The 27,388-nt window shown below is 35.4% G+C and overlaps 1 protein-coding gene across 1 annotated transcript in view; it reads left to right on the top strand.

The window, feature by feature from the left end:
- Positions 1-16,047: 16,047 nt before the first annotated feature.
- Positions 16,048-27,388, top strand: part of ROBO1 (roundabout guidance receptor 1) — a 480,852-nt gene continuing 469,511 nt past the window's right edge. The window contains exon 1 of the mRNA XM_087418208.1: positions 16,048-16,462. Within this exon, the coding sequence (XP_087274334.1) occupies positions 16,192-16,462 (271 nt within the window). The 5' untranslated portion in view covers positions 16,048-16,191. The remainder of the gene's footprint in view (positions 16,463-27,388) is intronic.

The following is a 27,388-nucleotide window of genomic DNA, read 5'->3' as shown; positions in this document are numbered from 1 at the left end:
TTTTGTCAGACAGTAAGTATGTTCTGAATTTTGTGACTAGCAAATTATATCTCTCAGGCAGGCATACCTGGGAATTCAAGATAGAGAAAAATCAGCTTTTAAACCATAGTTGAACCAATTATTATCTATTGACTGCATTCAATTTAAGTTGCTACCTGATGGGTAGTATAGAGATACCCCCTCTAAAAAACAAATTATAATTTAAATCTAATTTTCAGGGTTATCTTTACTTGCTCTTTGAAAATTAAATTCAAAACATATCTGCTATGCAACTATCTAGTTTTAATCAAAAATACTTTTATGCTATTTTTTGTGGATATGTAAACATTTATTTGCATTTCTTTCCAAAACCAATTCCTACATTTCTTTCTACATTTTAGAAATATGCATTACACTATGTCAAGAATTACTGAAAAAATATTTTTACCATTTCCTTCTGCCTGGAGCAATCTGTCTTCTCTCTGAATTCAAGGCCTCCTCATTCCTTTTTCTCTCCTTAAATAATCAGAATGCACTAATATCTATGTTACCTCTTTTAGATACTTGATATTGGGCATTTGCATCCATTTCTTCCAGTATTCTTCATATTTTTTTCTGTTTCCAATTTTGATTGTAATTCTATAAAGTAGCATATATTTAATTCTGTAAAGCCCAGAATAGCAATGCAAAAATAACCCCACAATGAAATATTAATCTTAAAATCATATTTTCTGCTATCTGCATATTTCATACACGTCCAGAATATATGTGGATATGTGTGTATGTGTATACACACATATATACATATACATATACTATGTTCCTGTATCTGAAGTGCTGTATTTAGCTTTACAAATGTAAAATAATAAACGTATTTTTTCTGCAATTATGTTCACAAAAATGACCAGAAATCGATGTAGTTCATAGTATTAATGGGCTCTATTTTTTATGGACCATTTTCTTTTCTTAAAGTTTTCAGTGGTTTATTCTTCTCCATCTTTATTCCTCTGGGATCTACCCTGGTGCCCTAAACATCCATTCACAGGCCACTCTTGAAAGGTGACTGATGACAGGTGGGCCTTAGAAGTGATAGTGGGGACAATTCCAAGCTCTGTGACATTATTGTCTTTGTATATTTAAGATTTCTTTTTAAGCAGAGGCTTTTATTGATATTTGTAATAAATATTTTTTATTTTATAAATAGAAATAGTCTATGAAAATTTCTCAGGCAATTTATTTAACTAGCCATTTTCTTCTTTCTTTATCTTTAATATGAACTTGTCCATTTGAAGTATCCTCAAAGGTTTAGTTGAGCACACACGCCAAATATGATTTCTTACCAATTAAATGGTCTCTCATTCCATCATCTATAGTTGAATTATCCACATATCTTTATCTCAGTCATTGTCCATTTCATTCAAAGAACACCATGAGGGTGGTCGTTTTATTTTATTTCATTTCATTTTATTTTACTGTGCTTTATTTCATTTTATCAAGCTTTTAGGGAAATAGTGTCAGTGGGACCTGAACTTTATCTCCCAAGCTGTCAGAGTTCATCAAATAAAAGGTTGTGGTTTAAATTCAGGGCAATCCACTGTCTGACCTCCATCAGTATCCTTTCAATCTCTTTCACAGAAATTGATCAGGTCAGTGGGGAAGCATTTTTTTTTATACCATCTTTTATGGTGGTAGCTTGACAATTCATTTATTAATTGACATAGATTTGTTATAAAACCTTATAACAATATTTTTCAAGTATGGTAGATATATCCATTTCAAATGACTAGCTTTAGTATAGGGAATTCTACATTCCTTATAGTTTTCATATTAAAAGAATAAGACAATACAGTTTTTTTAATACGATGAGCATTTTTCTATAATCAAGAATCTTACTTCAACTCTCATTGATTCCATAAAAGTTTGAGATTATATATGATTTTTATCCATTTTTGAAGATTACCTGTTGCTCTTATATTTGCTTTTATAGTGAGCCATCTAAGATTATCGTCACTCTCCTTATCAATGTAACTTGATCTATATCTTTAAACAACTGATTTTTTAAATATCAACAACTAGTTCTTATAGTCTCCCAATGACAAACCAAACCAACTTGATCATTTTTAGTAAATTGATATAATAACATCATTTTTAAAATTGTATGTGAAAATATCTAGGATGTACAAAAGCAACAAGCTTTTTTGTAGAACATAATTTTATACAGGCAGTTTTGTCCAGCCTTCATCTACAGTTATATGCTAGCCTAGGATGCAAATTTTTGGTTGGATTATATGGTCCCAAACATGTTTTACTTTGAAATGCATAATAACGTACAAGATATTAATTTTTCTCTTAGAAGATAGAGTGGTATTTACAGTGACAACATAAATTTGTCTTGTGATTTTTTTATACTTAAGTGACTTTTATTTTTCGCTTTTAGCTTATCACTATCAATAGAAAAAGGAAACCAAAAAGATTATTCTGCATTTTCTTTGTTCTTAGTATCAATTATGTATTTTTCCTTTTAATATAAGAAGGATAAGATGATATTATTAAATGTTTAAAAGCCTCAAAATACAATAAAACTAAATTTCAATGCTTTTAAAGAACCTACAAAGCTGCAATATTACTTATCTTTCTTGATCTCGGGTTAAGTTCACCTAGTCATTCTTTCTACCACAATTCCATACACACCTAAGAAGGGAAGGAGGAAGAAAGGGACTGAGGGAGGGAGGGGGTGAGGAAGAAAAAAACTAGAGGAGGAGGAAGAGACGAGGATGTGAGGGAAGTGAAAGGGAGGGGAGGGGAGTGGAAGAGGAGAAGAGGATGGGGTGGGGGGTGGGGGTGAGCTCTCAGAAGTTTAACTGGAACCTAATCCTAATGCCACAGAGACTTTTCTTCCGTGTGAACACATGCATGCCTTTGAAACTGACTGGCTGCTTGTGCAACTACACTGGAAAACAATTTGGCAATTTCTTAAAAAACTAAACATCAATTACCATATGCCCCAGCAACTGCACTCCTAGGCATTTATCCCAGAGAAATGAAAACTTATGTTTACATTTAAACCTGTACACAAATGTTTATAGCAGGTTTGTTCATAATAGGCAAAAACTGGAAACAACCAAGATATACCTCAATTGGTCAATAAAGTGTTGTATAGCCATTCCATAGAATACTAAAGAATGAGCTCTTAATACACAGGACAAGCAGCATGCATCTTTAGACAATGATGCTAATTGGAAAAAGTCATTCTCCAAAAGTTACATACTGTATGACTTCACTTATAGAACATTCTCAAAATGACAAAATTATAGATATGGAGAACAGATTAGTGTTTGCCAGAGGATAAGGAGGGGGTAGGCAGGAGGAAAGTGGGTGTGGCTATAAAAGGGCAACATGAAGGACCCTTATAGTGACAGAAATGCTTTTTAATCTTGCCTATAAATGTCAATATCCTGTTTGTGACATTGTACTATAGTTTTGCAAGATGTTACCACTAGGGGAAAGTAGGTAAAAGGTACAATAGGTCTTCCTATGTTATTTCTTAAAATTGCATGTGAGTATACAATTATCTCAAAATAAAAAGTTTAACTTAAAAATATCTACTGACTGTAAAATTGTAGCCTTCAAGCTTCTCAGAATCTATCAGCAAAGGCGGTAGAACTTTAAGTTTTCACAGTGAGATTCAGGATGACTTTTGTTATGACTTAATAGCCTTCTGAATACAATATTTTTTTTTTTTTTTGAATACAATATTTTTTTGAGAAGAATATATAACATAACTCTGGCATCATAAATTAAGTACACGTGATTGATGGAAAGTTTGACAATAATATTTTTATTCTCTAATTATGAAATACAATATGCTCGTATCATTTTTATAATGATAAATTACCTACATTGTGTAATTACTTTGGCACACTTTTTATTTTGTGTGTTTTCTCATTCACTATGATGCTTTAGACCTACTTGTCTTTGCCAGAATTAGGTACCATTAAAGAGAGTGGTTTTTCCCTAGGAGCTAAGGGATTATAAGTAAGTAAGCAATTTTATAACCAATGGAAGATTTATATTTACTGGAAAATTTGGTTACCAGGTATTAGACTGTCAGGTAATTTTTATAATCATATTTAAACATTGAAATACACATTCCAAAAATAAAATTTTAACATTAACATGAATAAATAATTTAGTCTTATTCTCCCCCAAAATCTAAGAGTAAAGGTACATATTCTTAGATATTTGATTTATTTACATTAATTTGCTACTAATGCAAGACTGGCCATCCATTTTTTAAATATAAATTGTTAATCTTATGGCCATTTCTGATTCTCTCTATTATGATTTTAAGGTTTATGTTGAAGCCTTAGGACATTTTCAAATGTCAGACATTGCAGATTACAGGTTACAGAAATTTTCTTCTAGTTATTTTTCCTTTTCTCCATAAGCAAGAGTTAAAGTATTTATTTATGATTTCTATAAGATTTCCCTAAAATATTCATGCATAGTTACCATAATTCTGGCAATATGTAAAACTCAGTAGATTTTTATTCCATATCTATGTACTTCAGTTCCCTTTCCTATTTTGCAGGAAAATGTGTTTCTTTGAAAATTCTAGCCTCTACTAAAAATGGTCACAAAAGCCCAATGGAAAGAGTATTAGTTACTATATTAAGCTTTCCATCCATTTCCCATCCTTGTGCTGACCAAAAGTATCCACATAAGAGCTGCATCTTTGGAAACAAAAATCTTATATTTGCTGGTCACCTAGACTGTCTCCACTCTAAACACTTAACGGAAGCATTAAGAATTAAGCTTGAAAAAGCTAAATGAGACAATACTGCAGAGGCCACTGAGTCTACAAATGAGCATATTTCTACATGTACAAATAAATGTATTATGAATTATAAAACAGGGACTGCAGAAGGAGGAAATTAATTGGTGCAATATCTTCAAATTTGAATGTAAATGTGCAGTATAGTTTCTGAAAAGCATTTCTACTTGAGAGGCCATATTATGTAATGAACAAGGTCATAATCCATCATATCTTTCCTCTGAGCCAGCAAATCTCACCAACTAGAAACTCACTAGTTACTTGACTCCTAGCAAGAAGGAAATCTACTGAGGACGGCCTCTTGCCTCGTTTAAACTGTTGACCATCTGTAATGAATGGACTTCATGAGCCAAGAGCATTGGTGCCCAGAAAATATTTTTACATAAACTGTCCTCGCTATCACTTGAGTATGAGTAATGATATAAACAGCCTGTCTTTAAGGTATTTGGGGGTTTTTGGGGTGTTTATTATTCAGAACTCTTATTCCCTCCACATGGATACACATATACACATTCCTTTAAAATAGCTACTTTTATTGTCTTAGGTTTCAAGAATTTCCCTTAATTTACAATAAGAATGTCTTTTTTGTAACAACATTAGTAAGTGAAAAATATCATCTTGCTATAAAAGTACTTAATGAGAATAAAAGTTGGCAGAGTTTCCCATTAAAAAATACAAATGCAAATCAGAAATACTGTGATGGTGGTGCGTAAACAACACAAAAGTAGGTCAGAATCAGCCAAGTAAAACAGAAAAAAAACATAGAACATATGCTATTATAGTATCTATAATTATAATCAATGGAATAGATGTAATAAGTGTGTAATTGATTACACTCAGTGACAAATAGCAAGGAAAGGGAATGCTGTTTTAAAAACCAGCTTGACTTTATAAAATGAAAATGAATGGCTGTGAGCTGAGAGGCTGAAACAATAGAGGGAGAATCGAGTGCAAGCTGATTTGATCCGCAGAGCCCTGTGTCTGTTCCTTACCCGCTTTCTGCGTGGATTTGCTTCAGTGAGACCTCGTGCCACAACCATGGCTACAAACAGCCTTCCTCTAAGGAGAAGTGGGGGAAGGGGGCGAGGAAAGTATCAAGTGAGAGTAAAAAAGGTAAGCACCGTTGCCGCTCCCGCACTGAGGGGAAATCAGTGGAGGTGGGTGAATGGGGGTAAGCGTCTACCGCTCTCTCTGGTCCTCGATGGGACACAGCTAATCCCCGTGACCTCTGGGAAAGCTGAAGGCATAAAGTGACCCCAATAATCAAAAGCACAATTACAATGAAGAGCGCAAAACCGTGACTGTGGTTAGAAAAGGCGGACAATGAAGAGACTATGGAGGAAATTTGTCTCTTTAGCAGTTGAGTGAATGCTGCCTTAGAGTTGCCCGTAATGGTTGCAGATGGACGAGGGCGAGGACTGCAGGCCACTTGGGGGACAGCGGGGTAGGGCGGAACTGGCGGTTACCACGTGACCTCGGGCCCAACTTGCAGATGCTGGACTTGCCCTGCCTCCCTCCAAAGCACCAGTTTGTATCCGTCTAGAGGAGACAGTAAAAGAAGAGCAGAGGTTGAAACAGCACTGGGCAAGGAAAAAAAAAAACTTTCCCCTAAGAGTGAAGAAATCTGTAGAATAATTTCAATATCCAATGTTGTTTTTTCCTCAAGAAATAAAATTGAGTGAATTCATCCTTTCCAGCATAAAGCAACCAGGCAGTTAGGCCAACTCAAGTCTGCAGTTCAAGGAGTCTGCCATAAGGATGAAATGCTGTCTGAATGGAAACACTTCCTGAATGATTGGGAATTCTGTGTAAACCGGGGCTGAAGAAATGCAGTGGGAAGACCTGATGTAACATGGCTAGACAAAAATCAAGTTTTCAAAATCCATTTTTCTCTTGCATTTTAACTGATACTTTATTTGCCTTTTCTCCTATACAAACCCCAAATTGGCACATTAAAACAGAAACAGAATGTGTCCCTTCTCATTTCAAGAGGCAAATACACAGGATTTTTTTTCATTAAGAATTATTAAGTGATCCTTTTAAAATTGGCTTCTAATTTGGATTAATTATAATAATAGCTAATGTTTACTGACTTCTTAATAAGTGTCTGGGACTGTAGTAAGACCTTATTTGCTTATTTAATCCTCGTAACACTCCTATGAAATAAATACTGTTATTTCACACTTATGGATGAAGAAACTGAGGCAAAAAAATAAAAAGATAAAATAACTTGTCCAAGGTCACAGAGTTAGCTAGTGGCTCCTAAACATTACACTATATTGAATATCTAAATAAATAATAATATATACTTAGTTGTAGTGATTCCAAAATGCCAAGCAAATTATTTGATATTTTGACTGAATTTAACAAATCATGTAGATCTTACTTGAATATCATTCAACATGTTAACTAGCAGCAGTGACTGGAAACATGCTGTATTAACGCACTTGGGCGAAGGGATAATAAATTAGCATGTTCTATGATAAGAAAAGAGCACTCCTCCTCACAAGGAGGTCTGAGTTTTTATTCACAATCTCAAATGTGAACACCTTTTCCCAAAACCAGATTTCTCCCTCTACAAAAGAAGAATGATCCTATTTCTTCCTGATCCCACAGCATCATTTTAATACTGTAGAAGGAGTACTCCCCTAATTCAGGTATTACTATTGTACCATTTCTGTCCCTTAAAATGCGAGATGTATCTGTTCATACAACTAGGGCAGCTGGGGCCACCACCTGTTAAGTAACTTCAAGCACCATTTAATTGGCCTATGTTGAAGTTACCGTATGCTTTGACTGGAAGAGAGTGGAACAGTAGCAGATGCTAAGCACAATAAAAGAAAGGCCGTTGAATACCAGGGCAAAGTGGGTGGAGAGAATAACAAAAAAAGTCAACAGACGGAGAGAGCCAGAAATACTAGTAAAATGGACCGGAAATTAACTCTCACAGATAAAGTTCAAGGGAGCAAATCTCTGCAGATTAAATTCCGTCCCACCAAGGTGTCTGTCACATCAGATGTTACTGAGAATATGATTTGAGCATTTTGAATAAGTGCAGAATTCAACTGGACAATTGACTTAGTTTCTAACTATATAAAGGAATTGTCATCACTTATTATTTCCATGAAAACATCTCTATTATTTCCATGAAAACCTCCTTTCTTAGACCAAACATTCAGGCCTCAAAGAAAAAAACATGTCGTCATGATGAAGCATAATTTTCCCAATTACATTAAGAGCTCTACTTTGTCAATGTTTCCACTAGAAGAGATCTGGAAACAAATGGTTTTAAAATTATGAGCATTTCTTCATCAATAGAATGATTTCCATATAGAAGGCACTTGATCTTGTTTTGCCAAATTAAGTTGAATTTAAATGAGTTAAAAGCTTCTTCTGTGACATTTGTATTCTTCTGAGCTACAGGCTTATCCATTAATGCATTTACCTTCCTAACATTCAATAGTATTTTTTTGTTAATAGAATTGTTTTTTTATATATATATACATATACGTATGTATATATATACATGCATATTTCTTTTTGATGTTTTTGCTTAAATATGGGTTAGGTCTCTATTATTTAATCAGATTTCATCAGCCTAGTATACCTGGATGTATCCCAAACTAGCTCAAACAAAATTGTACTTGAGGATTTTCATGTAGTTATTTTTTTCCCCCCAAATTGTAACATTTTTGCAAATTCAAAAATAGAATGTGGCATTGGCAAACTAAATATTAATTCGAAATTTGTATTATAGTACTTCAGTTTCAAGAGCAGCCCCTCAGAAAAATGCATTCCATTCATTCAAATTAGGATATACCTATGTTTATATCTATATATCTATATCTGAAATTACTCAACTCAAAGGGCGTTCATAGAATCAAAATGCAATTCACCTACCTGGCAATATTTAAATACTTTTCTTGTTTATTTATGTTACAACTTCTTTTGATTTTGAAAATTATCACTATTTATTACACTTTCCTTTATATCCAGTTTTTCATGGATATTTGTAAATCAACTGTTTTTTGTGTGTGTGAGAAGATCAGCCCTGTGCTAACATCTGCCAATCTTCCTCTTTTTTTTTGCTGAGGAAGACTGGCCCTGGGCTAACATCAGTGCCCATCTTCCTCCACTTTATATGGGATGCCGCCACAGCATGGCTTGCCAAGCAGTGCGTCGGTGCGCGCCCGGGATCCGAACCGGCAGACACTGGGCCGCCAAATCGGAGCGCGCGCACTTAACCGCTTGTGCCACGGGGCTGGCCCCTCAATCATCTCTTTTTAACGTGCAAGAAGGAAAACTTACCGGTAAAACCCTCACATGATTTTAACAAGGTTCTATTTCCTAAAGTACATATTTATGTGGGAAGTAGAGGAGGGAGAAAGATATTCTATCAGCAATAGTAATTTCCCATAATGCAGTTCTGAATTAGATTTATAGTGGTTATAATTTTAGATAGATAAATATATTACAATGTTCTAAATATAGAAATAATTGATATTCATTCATTGAGAAAAGTTCCCTTCATCTTAAACTCTTGACTACAGCAAAACTATGCCTCAGTATTTCATCCAATCATTCAACAAAAATGTAGTGACTTCCTACTTTGTTCTTAGCCCAGTGCTAGGGTTAGGCATATGAAGATAAGTAAGATGTAATCCTGTTTTAAGTGCCCTGAAGCTTATACCAAAAGATAAATCTTTGTTGTTGATGAATAATTTTTAAAAAGTAATTGTTAAAAAAAAAGAATCTGAATTTATTTTGATTTTATTTAGTCAGTCTTTCAATTCCCCAAATCTACATATTTAAAAATACATGGACAAAGCCTTATTTTAATAATAAATACCTATTTTAATAATATTTTATTATGTATTTCTAGCTTAAACACAACCAACTACCTTATTAGCTACTTTATTTTATCTTGTCTATGGAAGGAGACAGTGAAGAAGCCCTGGTGATATGCTTAATGGAGCTCAGAAATAGATTTGGGAAATTATCCAATCTTACTGTTCAGTGACTGGAAAAGAATCGCTAACCTGGTGTCCCATTGCTTATATACTATTGAATTCCATCCAGTTCCTAGAATTAGATCAATGAGTAAAGAGAGGCCATGGGGTATAATGAAAAGAGGAGGTGCTTTGAAGTCAGAAATCATTTGGAATCAAATTGCAAATCCACTGTTTACAAGTTGCATGACGGGGGCCAAAGAAATTCTCTGAGCTGTAGTTTCAGTGACTTTAAAATGGGAGCACTGATGATGCAGATCATGATGATGATGGTGATAACTGGGATCATGTTAGAACTGTAAGAATTACATGAGAAAATATACATACATGTAAAATGATGTAATTATATTGAATAAACTAAAGCATTCTGTAAATATTAGTTGTCATTATAATCAGTACAGTTTTTACTTCTCTTTCTTCACATATGATTCATTCAGTTAAACCAGAAAATGAGAAAAAGCACTTACATATAATTTGAGATCATTGTATGAAATCTACCTATTCATTTAATATAATCCTGGCATCTCAGGTCATGGGTTACAATTACCTACTCTATCGTGGAGATTATTTTAGTTAGTCAAATACCAAACCACTCTGAATTTGTTTTTTTGTCTTTTCAACAGCGTTGAGAAAATCTTCAAATTTAGGAAGAACCATCCATTCACTAAAAATTTTATGTGAATACATATTTTACATCAATTTTAACATTTTTCTTTATTTTATGTAAACACATTTTCTAACAATCATTATCCACATGGATTATTATAATCATGGTTCTTTTATCTCTGAAAGAAACATAAGGAAGCATCCTTGATTTTCCTTGTAATATCAAACTTGGAGATGGTTGTGACACATTGTTTTCTGGTACCATGTTGCTACTTTTTAAAAGATAAGTTTCTTTCAACATTTAGTAGCAGAATTTTAGAACTAGATACATATTATATTTAATGTTCCAGAGCATACAGATTTCTGAAAAAAGTCATTCCGTTCTAATTGTGAATGAATTTTTTGCTTCATTCTCTGGATTTTTTTAAGTAAGTACTACCTAAAAGCACCTACTGATGTTTCTTTTTTCTCTCTGTCTCTATAATATAACTCATATTTCTCCCCTTAGTTCCAGTTCAGAAGAATGTAGCAAATAATAATGTACCTTCCACAGTTATTTTAATCATACATGATTAAAGCAGTAGTTTGAATTTAACTTTAGTTTGATCTTGTAGAATTGTGACACAAATTTAAAGCTTTACAAACACAGTTTTTGCACTTAATTTTGTAATTCATTGCCTGGGTTTCTAATTAAATGTTCTCAGCACTCCCTTTAAAGTCCCCATTCCTTGCATTCCTCTTGATTAGTAGGAAAGAATCAATAAGAATTGATCCAATTTGTAGAACACAATTCTCATATTGATAGTAGTTTATATTCATTTGCTTTTTCCTAATCTTTTATTAATGGTCATCTTCAAAATGTCAATTAATGCCCAAGACCTGCACAATGATAATGCAGATCTATAAAGAAACCAGCTTGACACTTTACAGTAGGGCAAAAGGAAGAAGCTATTATTTTTAACATATATTTACACAACTGAATATAACAGAAAGGAAGGATAAAGATGAAACCTCTGTTTTGAGCTGTGAATTTCAAATCTAATTAAAAATTAAAAGTAAATAAATGAAGCTAAGTTTAAACAACAGATTTTTCTTTTATGCCTCTATATTTCCACAATGTAACACTGGCTAACATAGTATGAAGAACAATTTAGAGAAATATGGGTTGACTGGTAGTACAAATATGAGTCTTCGTGCTACATCATAATATTAGCTATTTTAATCATATCACCAATGAAAAGGAAATGTCATTGCATGAATTTCTGCTGCCCCTTATAGAGAAAGCTTTACACCACTCAGTCTTCATCCGCCATGCTTTAAAACATTTTCAAATGTTTTTCGTGATAAGATTAATTGTTAATATTTTGCCATGTTTGCTTTAGTCCTTCTCTCTATGTACTTTTTTTCTGAATCATTTGAGAGTAAGTTAGAGATAATTCACCCTTAATTATTCCATATGTCTAACCTAAGAATATATATTTTTTTCTATAGATTTTACTTAAGACTGTAGGTCTTAAGTCTTGATTGAAGTCAGGGCAAGCATTTTTAGCACAAACACTTCATAGGTGATACTGTATATTGTATCACACAGTTGTCTTCCCACTCTCAATTACCCACCATTGGTGATACGAAGTTTGATTACTGAGTTCAAGAGGTGACTGCCAGATCTATCCATTATAAAATTATATTTTACCCTTTGCAGTTAGCAAATAATCTCTGGGGTGATACTTTGGCACTGTGAAGTATGCTGTCCCCTACCATTTTTCCCCTAGCAGATTTAGTATCCACTGAAGATGCCTACCTGAATGAATCACTTGATCAAAAGTTGCAATATAATTATTTTTCTAATTCCGAATTTCCCTTGTGTTTTGGTAGGTATTGGGGAAATCTCAGTAAAGATATTATTATACAGATTAACAAATTTCACCTTTACTATTTAATTTACCATTAGAGAAAGTTGTATCACTTTTATTGAATTGTTGTATTGAAAGTTTCCTTAAAGACATAATTGCTATTGCAAAGGAAGATACAGATCTTTATTCTCTTTTGTGATTGTTGTTGCTTTTATTAAATCTATGAAAGACTTGTAAGATGGCCCGCTCATATATTATATACCTTATATAAATAATATGTATGTATCATATATATATAAAATCTTATATACTATAAGTTTAAGTTAGGTATACAACCCCCTCCAAAAAAAAAAACATAAAACCATGCAGCAAAATCTACTATAAATAATAAGTCTATAGGCCAGAGTTCAATTTGAACCCCAGATTCTAAAATTTCACTGAATTGTAAAATATTAAAAATATAATACAGTGATGACTTTCTTAACATAGATAGGGAATATAGGAAAGTAGTTTCAGGGAGAAGATGATGAGTTTAGTGTTTAGGAGGAGAAGGTGTGAGGATTCTTGGAGTCCACAGGACGTTGAGTAAGCAGTGGAGGTGAGGTTTGCTCACTGGTAGAACGTCTAATGAAGAACCATGGAAGTTGTATCATCTTATTAAAAAATGTTGAAGCCATGAGCCTGTATGAAGATATCTACAGAGAGCAAGTTGAACAGAACGGGATGGTCTGGAACCCTGTGAAACACAAGCATTTAAGGAGCGTTGGGTGGGAACCCTGCTTTCATAGATGAGGCATTAGTTCCATGTGGCCCCACACATCAGAGTTGGAATTAGAATTTAGAAAACAGCCTTTTCTTTATAACCTAACATAAAAGAAAGGACTTAACTGTAAAATTGAAATGTTTTGTCTTGAAAAGCAGTGAAAGCTAAATGGCCACTAACTGCAGATGAATCTATATGTCTGATGGAAGATTGTTGTGAGAGTCCATCTGACATATTTCCAACCCAGAATGTCTATGATTTTGTGATTCAAAACCTTTGTTTATGTTGAAAAAATGCTTTATATGCTTTTATGGATACTAGAAATAGAGTACAATAGCATTTGAATTAATTTATAACAAGTTTTTTTTTTCTGAATATGACACAGGTGCAGAAAGTGCATTTTTGTATTTTGAAATTGTTTCAGATTGAGGACCTATCACTTAAGTGAGATTTGCCTTCTTGTTTACCCTCAGTTCTTAAAAAAAAAAAACCTGTTCAAGCCCGTACAGTGTTGCAGGTCCAGTGTAAGGTGGTGGGTCTACACACGTGAAGCAGACAGATTCCCTGACGCTCGGGAATTCACAGTCTCATGGGGGCAGCAGAACATAAAACCAGCACCCCTAGTGCAGGTGCATTTCTAGATGTGATGGTGGCTTTTGTCAATCTCAGCCACACCTACTTCAGTTCAGGCCTGGACGGCCCTAAATTCAGACTTGGGGCCCAAGAAGACTTCCTTCAGACATTGTAAGCTCTAAATAATCTCTTGCCTCATTATGGTCTATTCCAAGGCTCACATAATCAAACTTATTTAACAGAAACTTTAAATAAATATCTTTTGGACTCTCTTTGAATTAGTCCTCCAGCTCGCATGCAGTGAGCCGAGTGGTTATTTCCTGCTGTAATCATCTTTTGACAGGAAGGAGGGGGAAGAAAAAAGTGAGTGAGGTTAGTAAAACTGGGCACTTTTGTTGCCTTTAGGTCTAGCATATTATTAAAGACAGGAGGAGGTAGATAGAAGGTGCTTTATAGATATGGCAAAATTCATTGGTTAATGCAAAGTCAAGGCTTTTCCGAGCTAAGAAGGGGCCAGAAGGGTGATGAGTGGGAACAGGAAAGCAAATATAGATACCACTTAGGATAAATTAGATGTAGGTGAAAAATCTACTTTCAACAGATTTAGGTAATCTAATAATGTCCTCATTCTCAGGGTGGTTTCATTAAGGAAGGGGGCACCAGCCTTATCCCAAAAGTCTTAGGATATTGTATAGACAAAACGGATTTAGTTCATGTTGTGGGTTTGGGTGTATTTTTATTGTGTTTTCAACAGAGTGATTAGAAATGTGTGTATCCACGTTAAATAAACCATCCCATCATAAATTAAAAGTAGTATTTCCTTTGAAAAGCTGCATTCATTACGAAGAATAATTTGTCTAATATTAAGGTGACCCTAAACACATTGTATCTTTTGAAACAAGATTGTGGGTAAGTAGGGGAGGTCCCCTTAAAAGCCCTTTAATACATTTGAACAAGTACATTCTGTTTATCTTCCTACGTCAACCTCTTTTATTTGGCGAATGTGCGTGAGCAAGGTTACTTAGTTTGTGGCAGAACATTGTACTAATACTTCCTGAAAATACACAGAAATGCCCATTTCCCATTCTGTCTTACTGATGTGATTGAAACTCTGACTTCAACAACTTGTGCATACAAATAAGCTAACAGGCTGGAGGGGTAGAAAGAGGACCTCTCCCTACTCTACAATGTCCAGAGTCCATTTTAAGGACAAACATGACGACAGCCATCGCTAGAAAGGCAAGGAGAAATAGAGCAATAATGAGTGTTTTTCCCCTTTAGTCTGCATGGATCTGAACCTTTGTTTTTCCTTCATTTTAGCCACATCAGGTTAATTATACCAGACATGGGGTGGGGGGGAGGGAAGGCAGGGAGATAGAATGGGTGAATATGCTCTATGCTAAAGCCACAAAGTGGACTCACGTTAGACTTTTTATCCTCTTTAAAAATTTCTAAATCATCCCTCAATAGCTGTGTTTAAAGCAAAATGTGTCAACCTAGCTAAAAAAACTGGCAAGGACACAAAATTAATGACCCCTGTGATGTTTCTAGAGGGGCATTACCTGCGTGTACTCGCTGACTCATTCATAAGTGACACACGTTCTTCCGCGAGTAAACAGCTGTGCTTCTTCCCTGCTCAGACAGAAATCCTCTGTAGATGCTGTTTAAGGTGATGAAAAGCCCGCAGAACACCACAACTTGGATGACCTATGACTCTATGGTATTCTGTTTAGGGAGTGCACACTTGGGTTTCATTGTGTCGGTGTCTGCTTATCAGCAGTGGAGCTGGAGGCTCTGCTCCTGTTTATCTAACACACATGGATATGACACGTGGAGTAATTGAGCGCAAGTGAAATTAGTCGTGGTGTCGTTGGGCTTCTCTGTATATTTATGCTGCTCCTCAACTTCTGGATATTGGAACTCGAGTGTCATGCTTAATCTCATCTCTAAAATTCTATATAGAACAATGAATGTGCAATTTGAAAAACATAAAAAAGCATTTCTTTTACTCCAGAAAAATAAGAATAGAGGAATGAAAATTATCTGGATGACTGTAACATAGAATTTCAATCAATTTGGAATGTTTTCAAATATTCAGACCAAAATGTGCAAAGTTAAGTGTCGTTTTACTCCTGCATTCAGTTCAATAAATTTATCTCAGGCCTTTAAGATGACAAATTGTTGCCCTCCGAAAGATGCGATGTGGCACTGCCTTCTTCGCTGTTGCTCAGAAAAAGTATAACATTTTTATCATCCACTCTCTTATTTGACAAGACCCTATTTTTCCCCACACCCTCCCCCCACCCATATGAGGTACAGTCCCTGGAGTCTGTAATTGGCAGGAGATGAGGCGATGATGGGGAGTGATCGCAGTCAATAGCTTTGATTAACAATAAGGTAGAAAATTAGCAATGCTAGCGTTCAGCCACCCTGCCCTCTCCCTCCTCCATATGCTGCCTCAGTCCGTGCTGGCGGCCTCACAGAGGGCAGTCAGAGCCCTTCGCCAGCTTTGAAGTGCAGCAAAGGTGCAGGCAGAGAATTAGGGAAATGAAGGAGAAGTAGAGACTGTGAGCCATGATGCTGAGACTTTCCCCGGGCTTAGTGTGCCGCAGGAGGAGCGAGGAGGAAGTGTGCTGTGTGTTGTCCCTCTGTGTTTTTATGTCACATGTGGATTTACTTGTGTCTGGACATGCTGTGATCGAAATGGCAACTACTGTTACTACTGTGACCCCATCAGCAGCTCTGGTGTTGTTTCCGACAGACCCTGAAGACCTAGAGAGGGGGAACGACCACGGGACGCCAATCCCCACCTCTGATAACGATGACAATTCGCTGGGCTATACAGGTAGAGTGTTTCTTTCCCGAATACTAACTGTCCGTTCCTTCTAAACTGCCTCTACCTCCATCAGTCATCAACCACCTGTGTAAAATTATCTACTCATCCCTGCTTCTGGCTAACAACCACCACCACTTCTTGTCCTCATTTTCGAGACTTCATCCTTCAGCTGGGAGGTCGTATTGCTAAAGTAAACACTTTGGGGATAAGAAATTTAACATGAAAACTGCATGCCTTCTTATTGTCTTTTTTGAATATAGAAGAATGCTTATCAGCCTGGAACTTTGATATTGCTGATCTGTTTAGAAGGATAATATTTTCTTAGAGATTTCATGTGCAACTAAATTGCTATCAAAAGAAATGAAAGCCTACCTACAAAGCAGTTGGGTTTCAAATTATCTATACTTCTTTTGTGGTTACACTTTGAGTCTTATAAACAACAGAAAGCAAACTCTTAACCAGAGTGATGCAAATCATAATGACCAACTTAGATCTCAGCATTGTGTTTGCATGACTTATTGTTACCTTATCCACGAACCACTTCTTAAATTAGATGCATGTGTACACCAGCATAAAAGTAACAAATTAACTAATGAATGTGTTGGAAATAATTCATATTATAAATGTCTAAGAATGATCACTCTGGAAATATTTCAGTGTTTCGTGCAGAATTTGTAATTAGAGTTCTAAAAATAATTGCATAAGTTACACATCTAACTCAGACAGTTTGACTAAAACTTTAGATCAAGGCAAAGAATAAAATACATCACATAACCCATTGAATCAGATAATGATGTGATAGCGGTCTTGTTGTAAAGCTGTTTATGATATTTTTTATTAGTTTTTGTTAATATAGTTTTCCATAGACTTTGCTAGGTTGTGGGAGTTGGATGGGTGTGTGTGTGTGTGTGTGTGTGTGTGTGTGTGTGTGTGTGTTAGGGTAGTAGAGATTAGAGATAATGGAGAACTCTTCTGTATCATTACAATCTTACAGATGACTGTGTTAAAAAGAGAATAATCCAATAGACACATTTCACTTTAATATAAAATAATAAACTGGTACTTTACTTTAGAAGCATCCTCACTATCTTCATAGAAATAATTTTCTCCAATGTTATCCCTTGTCAACATAATTTCAGGTTTTTAAACACTTGCAATAAGTGCTAAAATTAATAATGCCTTTATAAGCAACTTCAGTATTTATCATATTTTAGTCTTATAGATAACTTATTTTCCTTTTACTCCTATCTTTGAACATAACAACTGAGATTAAAAGACAGCAAATCAAAGCCCATTGGTGATGAGATGGTGAGGGAGTTATTGTACTTTTCCGGAAACTTAGCTAGAACAAGAGTTGCAAATGTCATTCCTTAATACCATAAATACCAAGGAAGTTCGTATTGATGGAAGGAGGAATCCGAGGTTGTGTTGTTTCTCCCGAGTCCTCATTTGCCAATGCATCTTAGTTCTATTCCCCAGAGCTCGCCCAGTCTAAACAACTGTATTGTTTAGATACACTAATAGGGTTTGCTCTTTGTCTTTTATAGATTTCCTAAAAATTATATATAACCAATACATAAATCATGTTGGAGTACTGAATTAAGAGAACTTAAGTTACAATGCAGTTAAGACTAAATGTACCATTTTTTTATTGTTTCATTCCTATTTATTTTTTCCCTCAGGTTAATCAGTAGTCAGATTTCTGCTATTAAACCTATCATTAGATGAATTAATATGAGGTAGTAAACTTATGAAATTATCTTTACATTCTACAAGGGAACTAATTAAAGTAGCACATTTAATGCAAAGTGACTGGAAAACAATCTTCTGAATAATCTTGTTCCTGAGACTAACTGTTTACAACACTCTGGTAGCAAAAGTTTATTCTCTTTTTATTCTTTGTTTCAGTAAATTCTTGATTATTCAAGAACCTCTTTTCTACTATGTGAATTAAAACATGCTACTTGTGTCTCTTTCATTTGCATATTAACCTTTTTTTTTTTTTTGCTCTTTAAAACATCCACTAGAAGTGATAATAAAATAGAATGGTTTTTGTCGGATTGATAACACTTATAAAGAAAGGTCTCAATTGGCTCTGAAGTTGAAGAAATACAAACTATTACTTGAAACTACCTACAGATTTCCTTTTCTTTCGTGTGAAAGTGTGCAGGTGTGTGTGTGTGTGTGAATTCCCTTTACTATGATCCCATATAATTAAGTTGATGAAATCTTTATATTAGAGGTAACTCAGTTCAGAGGAAAGTGAGATGGCCTATCTGCTCAGGAACATTTTTACATATTGAATGTGAGTTGTCTAGAGTTTAGCATGTCTAAAGTTTAGTAACCTTGGTTATAGCAGCAAGAACATTGTCAGAAATAAAATATAAATATTAAGCAACTCAGAATATATACAAAGCAATTGTCAAATAAATCATTGATATGAGTTAGTTGCAAAATAAATTTCCATGAAAGTTAACAAGTAACTGTATCAGGTATTGTTTGTGTCTATATTTTTGCACAATATCTCACAATTACTATGCAAATTGTATATATTGGATGTTTATTTTTTAGTACATGTTGCTTCACCTCATTGAGCTGACAAGTGAGATTTTTCACTCTCCCCCAAACATTCATATATATAAAGCTTCCCAGAGGAATCTGTACAATTCTGGAAAATATATTTTGGGGAACATGAAACAGTCCTGAAAGAAGATTACCAGTTCACTAAAATCCACATGCATACCTCCCCACTTCTCCCTTTTTGACCACTACAAATAGTGTAATTTCCACTGCAAGCTACTTTGTCGCTACATCTGCTCTGCTACTCAAACCGTTTGGGATCATCACTATCAAATTGATCCATCAAACTAGAATCCACAGATCTCATATCATACACATGAATTTATATTTTTACTAATGATCTAGTCAACAAATGATAATCTCTAAATAATAGTAGTTGCTTCTTAAATCATATACCATACTTATTTAAATTGTATAAGTGATTTAATTGAGAGGCCCAGGAAAAAGTGGTAATATAGAGTTCAGGGAAGAAACATATATTGATTCCTTTTCTCCTTACCATCTCCAGATACAATACTACAAAGCTATGTAAGGTTTGAAAACATTTCAGTCTCTGTCTTACTAATCAATGAATGCAGAGCAATTTCTAAGGTGGCTCTGTGGTGTGTTATTAAAATGGACTTGTGCATTATTTACAGAGAAGTAGCCCATTTCCTGTTTCACCAAGTGTGTCATAAATATTGGAGATTATTTAACAGTTCATGGTATATAGCCTTTGTTGCAAGAACAAGTAAAATGAGGTTTCAGGTCAGCACTTTGTGGGGTCAGACATACATCCCAAAGAGGCTGAATATGTAAAAATCAATGATTTTTTAAAAGGAGCTTCTGAAAAGAGTACATTGTTTTTGACTTCTGGAAGTGCGTGTGGTGCTTTACAAATATGGAAAAATTAAATAATTTGTCTAAGAATAATCAAATGTCTGAAATACACACATAATCTATGTACAACTTTAGTCAGTGACATAAAATCTAAAGAGAAGTTTATTGATACATAAAAATTCAGGGAATTGTGGGAGCTAATGACATCTTAGTAGCTTCTTAATCTTTTTAGAAAGCAGTAATTGGAAATTATAAAAGAAATTAACTTTATCTATTTTTCCGAGTACCAAAGAAGTCTGTAAATTTGATTTGTAATGTCTCATATATATCCTTCGTCCTCATTTCTCCATACTAAAATGAAGATAATGTAGCCCATCCTCATAAGTCTGTTTTAATGATTGGCCTCCTGTATTTGCAGTAGCATATTGGAAGAAAAGCTAAATGCAAATTTAAAAATCTTAAAACTGAACAATTATCAGACTTATGTCAATGTCCATTTAAGTGAAAATCTAGCCAGGGAATTTCAGCAATTCCAGAGTAATTTCAAATGGGGATAATCGAGTCTTCTACCCATCAACACTACCTCCAAGTAAAATCTGGTTATAATTATGTTTAGAAGGAAACAAAATACATGCTCTCTTATGGAAAAAATATCCTGGACGAATTAGGATGTTTGCCCATATGCAGACAAATAGCAATCCCAAAACCATGTTTTGCCTTCTGTTTTGGAATCTCAACAGGTAACTATTAATTGATGGTGACATTGATTCTTCTGTCACTCTACATTCTTTTTTTTTTTGGTGAGGGAGATTGGCCCTGAGCTAACATTTGTTGCCAGATCCCCCTCTTTTTGCTTGAGGAAGATGGCCCCAAGCTAAAATCTGTGCCAATCTTTCTTCCATTTTGAATGTGGGTCGCCGCCACAGCATGGCTTGACAAGTGGCGTAGGTCCACACCCGGGATTCAAACCGTCGAACCCAGGCCACCAAAGCAGAGCATACTGAACCTAACCACCACACCACCAGCCCGACCCCTGCCACTTTACATTCTTAATTGCATAGCTTCACAATTAAAATAAAACAGAAACTCCATTGTGGCATATATATTTTTAAAATTTATGTGTTGATACTAATAACTAGCATTTATTATCACTTCATGTATGCAATGCAGTTTTCTAAACACTTTACCTGCTGTAACATGTGCTATTATTAATAGAGGTGCCTGATGTCTGCTTCAATATTCTAGAAGAAAAGTAGTCCAAAATTAATTACACATTTTCCAACCTCACAGAGTCTTTAATTTAAATAAGGTTGCGACTACAAGCTGCATTTGAGCATATAGTTAGAAATTAAATAGGCTAGCCATGCTCCTTCTACACAACGGCACAGTTCTAGTGACCAATATTTTAGGTCTCTGCTAATTCTCACCCTGGGTTCATTATTATCACAATAACTAATGCACATATTTTTAAAAAATCAAAATCAAATCAAAAGCTTTTAGGACAAAAGCTTTAAACAAAAACAAGAGGGTCCTTACTCCACCTCCCTATCCTTGAACGCACTTTCCTTAAACAACCTCTTTTCTTACTCTTTCAGATGTTTCTTCTGATAGTTTCCTTTATGTTTTTAAATAATATGAATCCACAGGTACTTCTTGATTTGTCAGTTTTAGACATTATCTAGTAAACTTTTTTCCCCATTCTCTCATTATCACATTCTTTGTGATAGTCAGAATTTACACTGGTATGACTAAGCAAATTTTGCCTAGATGAGTCTACTGCAGAGCCAAATAGAGTACTGTAATTGCATTTCCTTCTTCGTATGAGATTGTTCATTTTCTAGAGTTAATAATTGCATTTTTTTAACTTCCTAAATGCTTAGTCGTATCCAATACTTCAGTGATCTGAGTTTTTTCTGGAAATCTCCCTCATAAAGCTCTCCATATTTTTGACCCAAAATGAATGGTTTCTGTCTAAACCTAGGCCTTTTTTTCGTCACTGTTTTATCTTGGATCTCCTGTTTCCTAGATCTTATTTCTTCCTCTTTCCTGGTTTATCCTCTTCTTAACAGAAGCCTAGTCTCCAGAAAATATATCATAATAAAACTTTAAAAACAGAAGTTTTACTGTGGTGTGCTTTTGGTGGCTTGTTCGTGTTTGCTTGTTGTTTATTTGTTTTCCCTGATTATGCTGGGTACTAGACGGGCCCTTTCAAGTTGGAGAATCATTTATTTCAGGTATGGGAAATTTTCTTAAATTATTATTATTTATTACTTTTTTTGATGAGGAAGCTTAGCCTTGAGCCAACATCTGTTGCCAATCTTCCTTTGTTTTTTGTTACTTGAAGGAGGTCATGGCCCTGAGCTAACACCTGTGCCAGTCTTCCTTTATTTTGCATGTGGGACACCACCACAGCATGGCTTGATGAGCAATGTGTGGGTTTGTGCCCAGGATCTGAGCTTGTGAACCCCGGGCCCCAAAGCAGAGCTCCTGAGCTTAACCACTATGCCACCAGGCAGGCCTCCTTAAATCATAGTGCCCCATCTCTGTTTTCTCTGCTCCCCTTTGGAATTGCTGTTAGTGAGACACTGGACCTCTTAGATTGATTCATTAAGTCTCTTGTCTTTTCTTTCCTAATTTCTAAGTCTGTGTCATTTTCTTTGCAACTTTGTGGGAAATATCCTTGATATTTATTGTCTACCAATGCTTTTAGCAAAATGTTTTATTTGTGTATTATGTGTTAAATTTCTGAGAACTCATTCTTATTCTCTGATGTCCAAAGAGCTTCTGTAAGTCAAGATTTCAAGTTAATTTTTCTGACTCTAATTAAGTGCTTTTTCTGCCATACCTCTGCATCTTCTGATAGTTGGTTAAAGTATTAGAAATCCACTCAAAATTCATCAGTTTATAGGTGAAGAAACTGCGACCTTTAAAGTTATCGTAATTTAATCAAAATAGTATAGATATTTAGCGGTGAGGATGTAACTAGAACCACATCTTCCAAATCCAACTTTTAGTGCATTTTTTTAACTTAAAATATGTCACAAAATTGCTAGGAAATGAGAAACTGTAACAACATAAGCTGCAGAACACTTTAAAACCAGCACTACACTCTAGTGGTTACATATATTTTATATTTGACTCTAGAAAATAACGTACTAATTTACAAGTTCATATAAAATGCCTATCCTACTCTGTGTGAAATATCTGGATAATCATCCATTCATTTACATAAACAAAATTCACAGAGTGAGTGCCTCCTCAGGAGAGAGCATTGTACTAGGCACATGGAGGTATATAAGATCTAAACTCTGTTAAAATCAATACCATGCATGACTCCTCTTTGGATCATTATATCTGGTGGTCCCCTCATTGCCTTAACAAAAAATGGTTTCCTTTTCATTATAATTGACAACAGAGAGTGGACATGCCTAACTCTGTCTTCCTGAAGTTTAAGGGTCACAGGCCATGGAAGCTTCAAGTGAATTTGAGCATTAAAAAGTAACTTGAACTCTAACGACAATGGGATTCTGTGAAAGAAGAGTTTAAAGCAGTTTATCTCAATTATTTAAAAAATAAATTAAAAAAGCAAATGTTGTGTTACTCTCACATTATTAACATTAAGTCTAATTCTGGAGTTTTTCATGAACACTTTGGAGATTTAAATTATTCTAAGAAGGTGTTGACTAAGGCGTTGACTATTATACATAGTGTTTGATAATATTTTCAGTGTGGAAAATTTGCAGCTAAACATTTTGAGTTTCTATGGTGGGGGATGAAAGAGCACAGTGTGTTAGCTTCTATCAAATGGCAAAACCTTGATTTTAACAGGAGAATTGCGTTTAATTTTACTTTCTTCAGTTAGAAGTTCAAGTGAAGAAAATACTTTTTGCGAATAATTTTGACTTAAATTTTTGAAAGGATGCTTTTAATTTTTAGAATATATCCAAAATTGGCAAATTTTAGAGATGTGTGGATAAGTAAACATATTGAGAAACACGAAGAAGGCGGGCCTTGTATAGGTATGCTGCCATCCTTAAGACAACACCCATACATATAAGGAATTCAGGTTAAAAGTTTTTTTAATGAAATTTGCAGAAATGAATAATCCTGTGTCAAAGCAGCTACAGTAAAGTGACTCCCTAATTATCTGAATAATACAGTAAATCTTCATTTAGAAATCATCCTGAGCTTCCTTTTTTTCTTGGTGAGGAAGATTGGTCCTGAGCTAACACTGTTGCCAATCCTCCTCTTTCTTGCTTGAGGAAGATTGGCCCTGTGCTAACATCTGTGCCCATCTTCCTCTATTTTGTATGTGGGATGCCGCCACAGCATGGCTTGATGAGTGGCGTAGGGCCATGCTGGGGATCTGAACCCACAAGTCCAGGCCGTCAAAACAGAGTGTGCTGAACTTAACCACTATGCCACTAGGCCAGCCCCCACCTCTGCTTTCTTTTGTTAGATTTCCAATTCATAAAAAAGGAAATACTGGGGCCAGCCTGGTGACGCAAGCGGTTAAGTGCACACGCTCCGCTGCGGTGGCCCGGGGTTCGCCAATTAGGATCCCAGGCACGCACCGATGCACTGCGTGTTAAGCCATGCTGTAGTGGCGTCCCATATAAAGTAGAGGAAGATGGGCACGGATGTTAGCCCAGGGCCAGGCTTCCTCAGCAAAAAAAAAAAGAGGAGGATTGGCATCGGATGTTAGCTCGGGGCTGGTCTTCCTCACAAAAAAAGAAAAAAAGGAAATACTGTATGGCAGTTCACTAATTTTTTTGAAAACTAAAAGATAATTGGCTAACTCTTCCTAATCTCTAATTTTTGGACAGAATTTTAGTCAATTATCAATTTTTCTCCTTATATTCATTTCTACAGAATTTTTTTCACAATTCATGGATATCAGTCTAACTTTAGCTTATCTCAAAAATTTAATACTTGGAGGGCTATGCAATCATTACATAAGCATTTTCTATAAAAGTAAAACATTTTACTATTATTTTCTATTGATACAAAGAAACTATTGAATTAGCTACAGGGTGGTACCACAGCTATAGGTGGGTACTACAGTAGATTATACTGTGGTACCAAGCAAAAACAAAATTTCCATGGCAACACAAGATAAGTGTTCTAAGGCAACACAACAAAAAGTTACGTCTCACTAAGGCTTTACCTGACAGGGGGACTCTATTCAACATAGTCATTCAGATTCCCGAGGCTACCTTTAGCTACTATCCTGAATGGATCTACATGCATACCTCTAGTCATCTCTCCTTCCAGGTAAAGTGGATGAACAATTGTACCACTCAAAGTTCTTCCCACAATAAGGATTTACTTTCCCTACAGTCCTTCATGGCATCCTTGTATGGGCTGTAATGCAGCAACAGTCCACTTCCAACCAACGTCAATGTATCATGCAGAACTAAATGTATATCAGGCTTAGTTATTCCTCTTGTCGACTGATCATGAGAAACACCCCAGGTATCTGTATGTGTGGATTGAGGGAGAGGTGGCAGTGTAGCAGGAAGAGATGCATCATGAATGGGAGCTACCTTCATGTGCAACATTTTTCTGTTTTCAGTACCTACTTGAGCCTAATCTTGTTTTTCCTATGCCAATTCCACTTGATGATGGTATGCTGCTGTGCACATCCAACTTTGCAATGTAGAGGATCTAACATCACCCAGTTCACGATGGTTGCATGATTTGGGGAATTAAGAATTAAGATTCCCTTGACCAGAAATTCAATCACTCCTAGACCCAAGTTGCTAGACAGAAGCTGAATTTTAAAAGATTAATTTTTTTCCCAAAGAGATCATTGCTTTTCTCTAACCCTAGGTGGTCTATGCTACGATTCTACTATCAGAACTTGCCAGAAGCACCATGCCATGTCCCATCACTGCACAATTGGATTTCCTCACTCAAATAGCCCAAATAACAGAGCTGCTTTGCACTATAAGCTGCATCAGTAGGACAGCCTTCTCTTGCTCTGGGTCACAGTCAAAAGGGATAGCATTATAGGCAGTTGGTAAATAGGAATGAATAGCTCACCCAAATGTAGTGTATGTTTCTTTAATTATCCAAAGATACCCAACAAGCAGAGGTATTGCCAAAAAATGTGGATTAAGAAGCAGCCACTGATCTTTCACTTTGGTGAGACTATCCTGCATGGCTGGACCACCCAAATTCACAGGGATAGTAGGCAGAACCCTAGATTTTTATGAGATTTATCTTCCATCCTTTGAAATGCTTATGCCTTACAAAGGCATATGGAGTAACTGCTGCTCACTGCTCCCCAAGATTTATGAGCATGATTTCAACAATCTAGTGGACCAGGATGTTGACTTGAGGATAATGAGATGATCTTAATAAAAAGAGGAATAAAGATAGGTGATGTAGCCTTTAGGTAAGATAGTGAATATGTACTACCATACCTATCAAGTGAAAGCAAGATTATTCTGGTATTATTCCATTTACTGGAGAGAAAAGAATGCATTTGCCAGAATAGGAGCTGTATTCTATGTGCCAGGGACTCTGGTAATTTTCTCTAGTAAAGAGACAGTATCTGGAAGAGTCTTTAACATTTAAATCTTCACCTGATTAAATATACAATAATCATTGTCATTCTCTGAGACCTATCTTTCTTCTGCATAGGCCAAAGAAGTAAGTTTAATGGAGATAAGGTAAAGGCAAACACTCACTGTATATTTCAGTTTCTTGAAATTGGTGCTAATTGGCTCATGTTTTCACAGAGATATGATATTTCATGTGATTTTTTGATTTTATATAGAGTGGCAATTCTAAGGGCCTCTTATTATTAAAAAAAGTCCTCATTCAATAGGTCAAGGAGACAATGGGTTGTTCTGCCAATTGTTGATTCAACTGTCTATTCAATAACTGGGAAGATGGTTACAAGGTGGATTTTCAGGCCCACTGGCAGATGTACTTAGGACAAAACTCTATCATTTGACTAACGACACAGTAGTGTTCTGGATCTCTAGGTATTAGCAATATCAAACAGTCTGCATTTCCCTTTCTTCAAATCAGACATCTTGATAAATGGGCCTCCCTTAGGGAAGTCTAGAAAGAAAGTTATAGTACATAAATTTAATGGTATTGCATGGTCCTTTTTCACAACTACCTGGGCTCTCCTTCAGGTCTGGGGCTCCCAGCCCATGCATTGGGTGAGAGCTCATGGTCTGGCAATTGGATGATGGACCATGACTATCCAACACCTGACTCAAGTTAGTTCTTTTTTACCACATCTAGAATATTTTTTTATTTAAAATTTAATTATACTGTGGTAACTTCACAACTATTTCAATCCTAAGGAGTCCTGATCTGTAAGCTACAACAAAAAATCCTTGGGAGTCCATTTGCTACTGTGAAAACCATGCTCACTTTGTCTCTGGTAGGTAACTGCTACCATCTGGTCTTGGCCACTCCATGACCCTGTCATCCACACTGAAACCAGGGAGCTAATGACAATGGCAGTGCTTCCTAACTGCATTGCTAGCCTACAGAGAACAAATGCTATGATGC

This window comes from Ceratotherium simum, chromosome 27, assembly GCF_057802395.1.
Source record: "Ceratotherium simum simum isolate JZ-2026a chromosome 27, ASM5780239v1, whole genome shotgun sequence".
Classification (NCBI taxonomy): Eukaryota; Metazoa; Chordata; class Mammalia; order Perissodactyla; family Rhinocerotidae; genus Ceratotherium; species Ceratotherium simum.
This window is presented reverse-complemented; position numbering and strand designations above follow the sequence as displayed.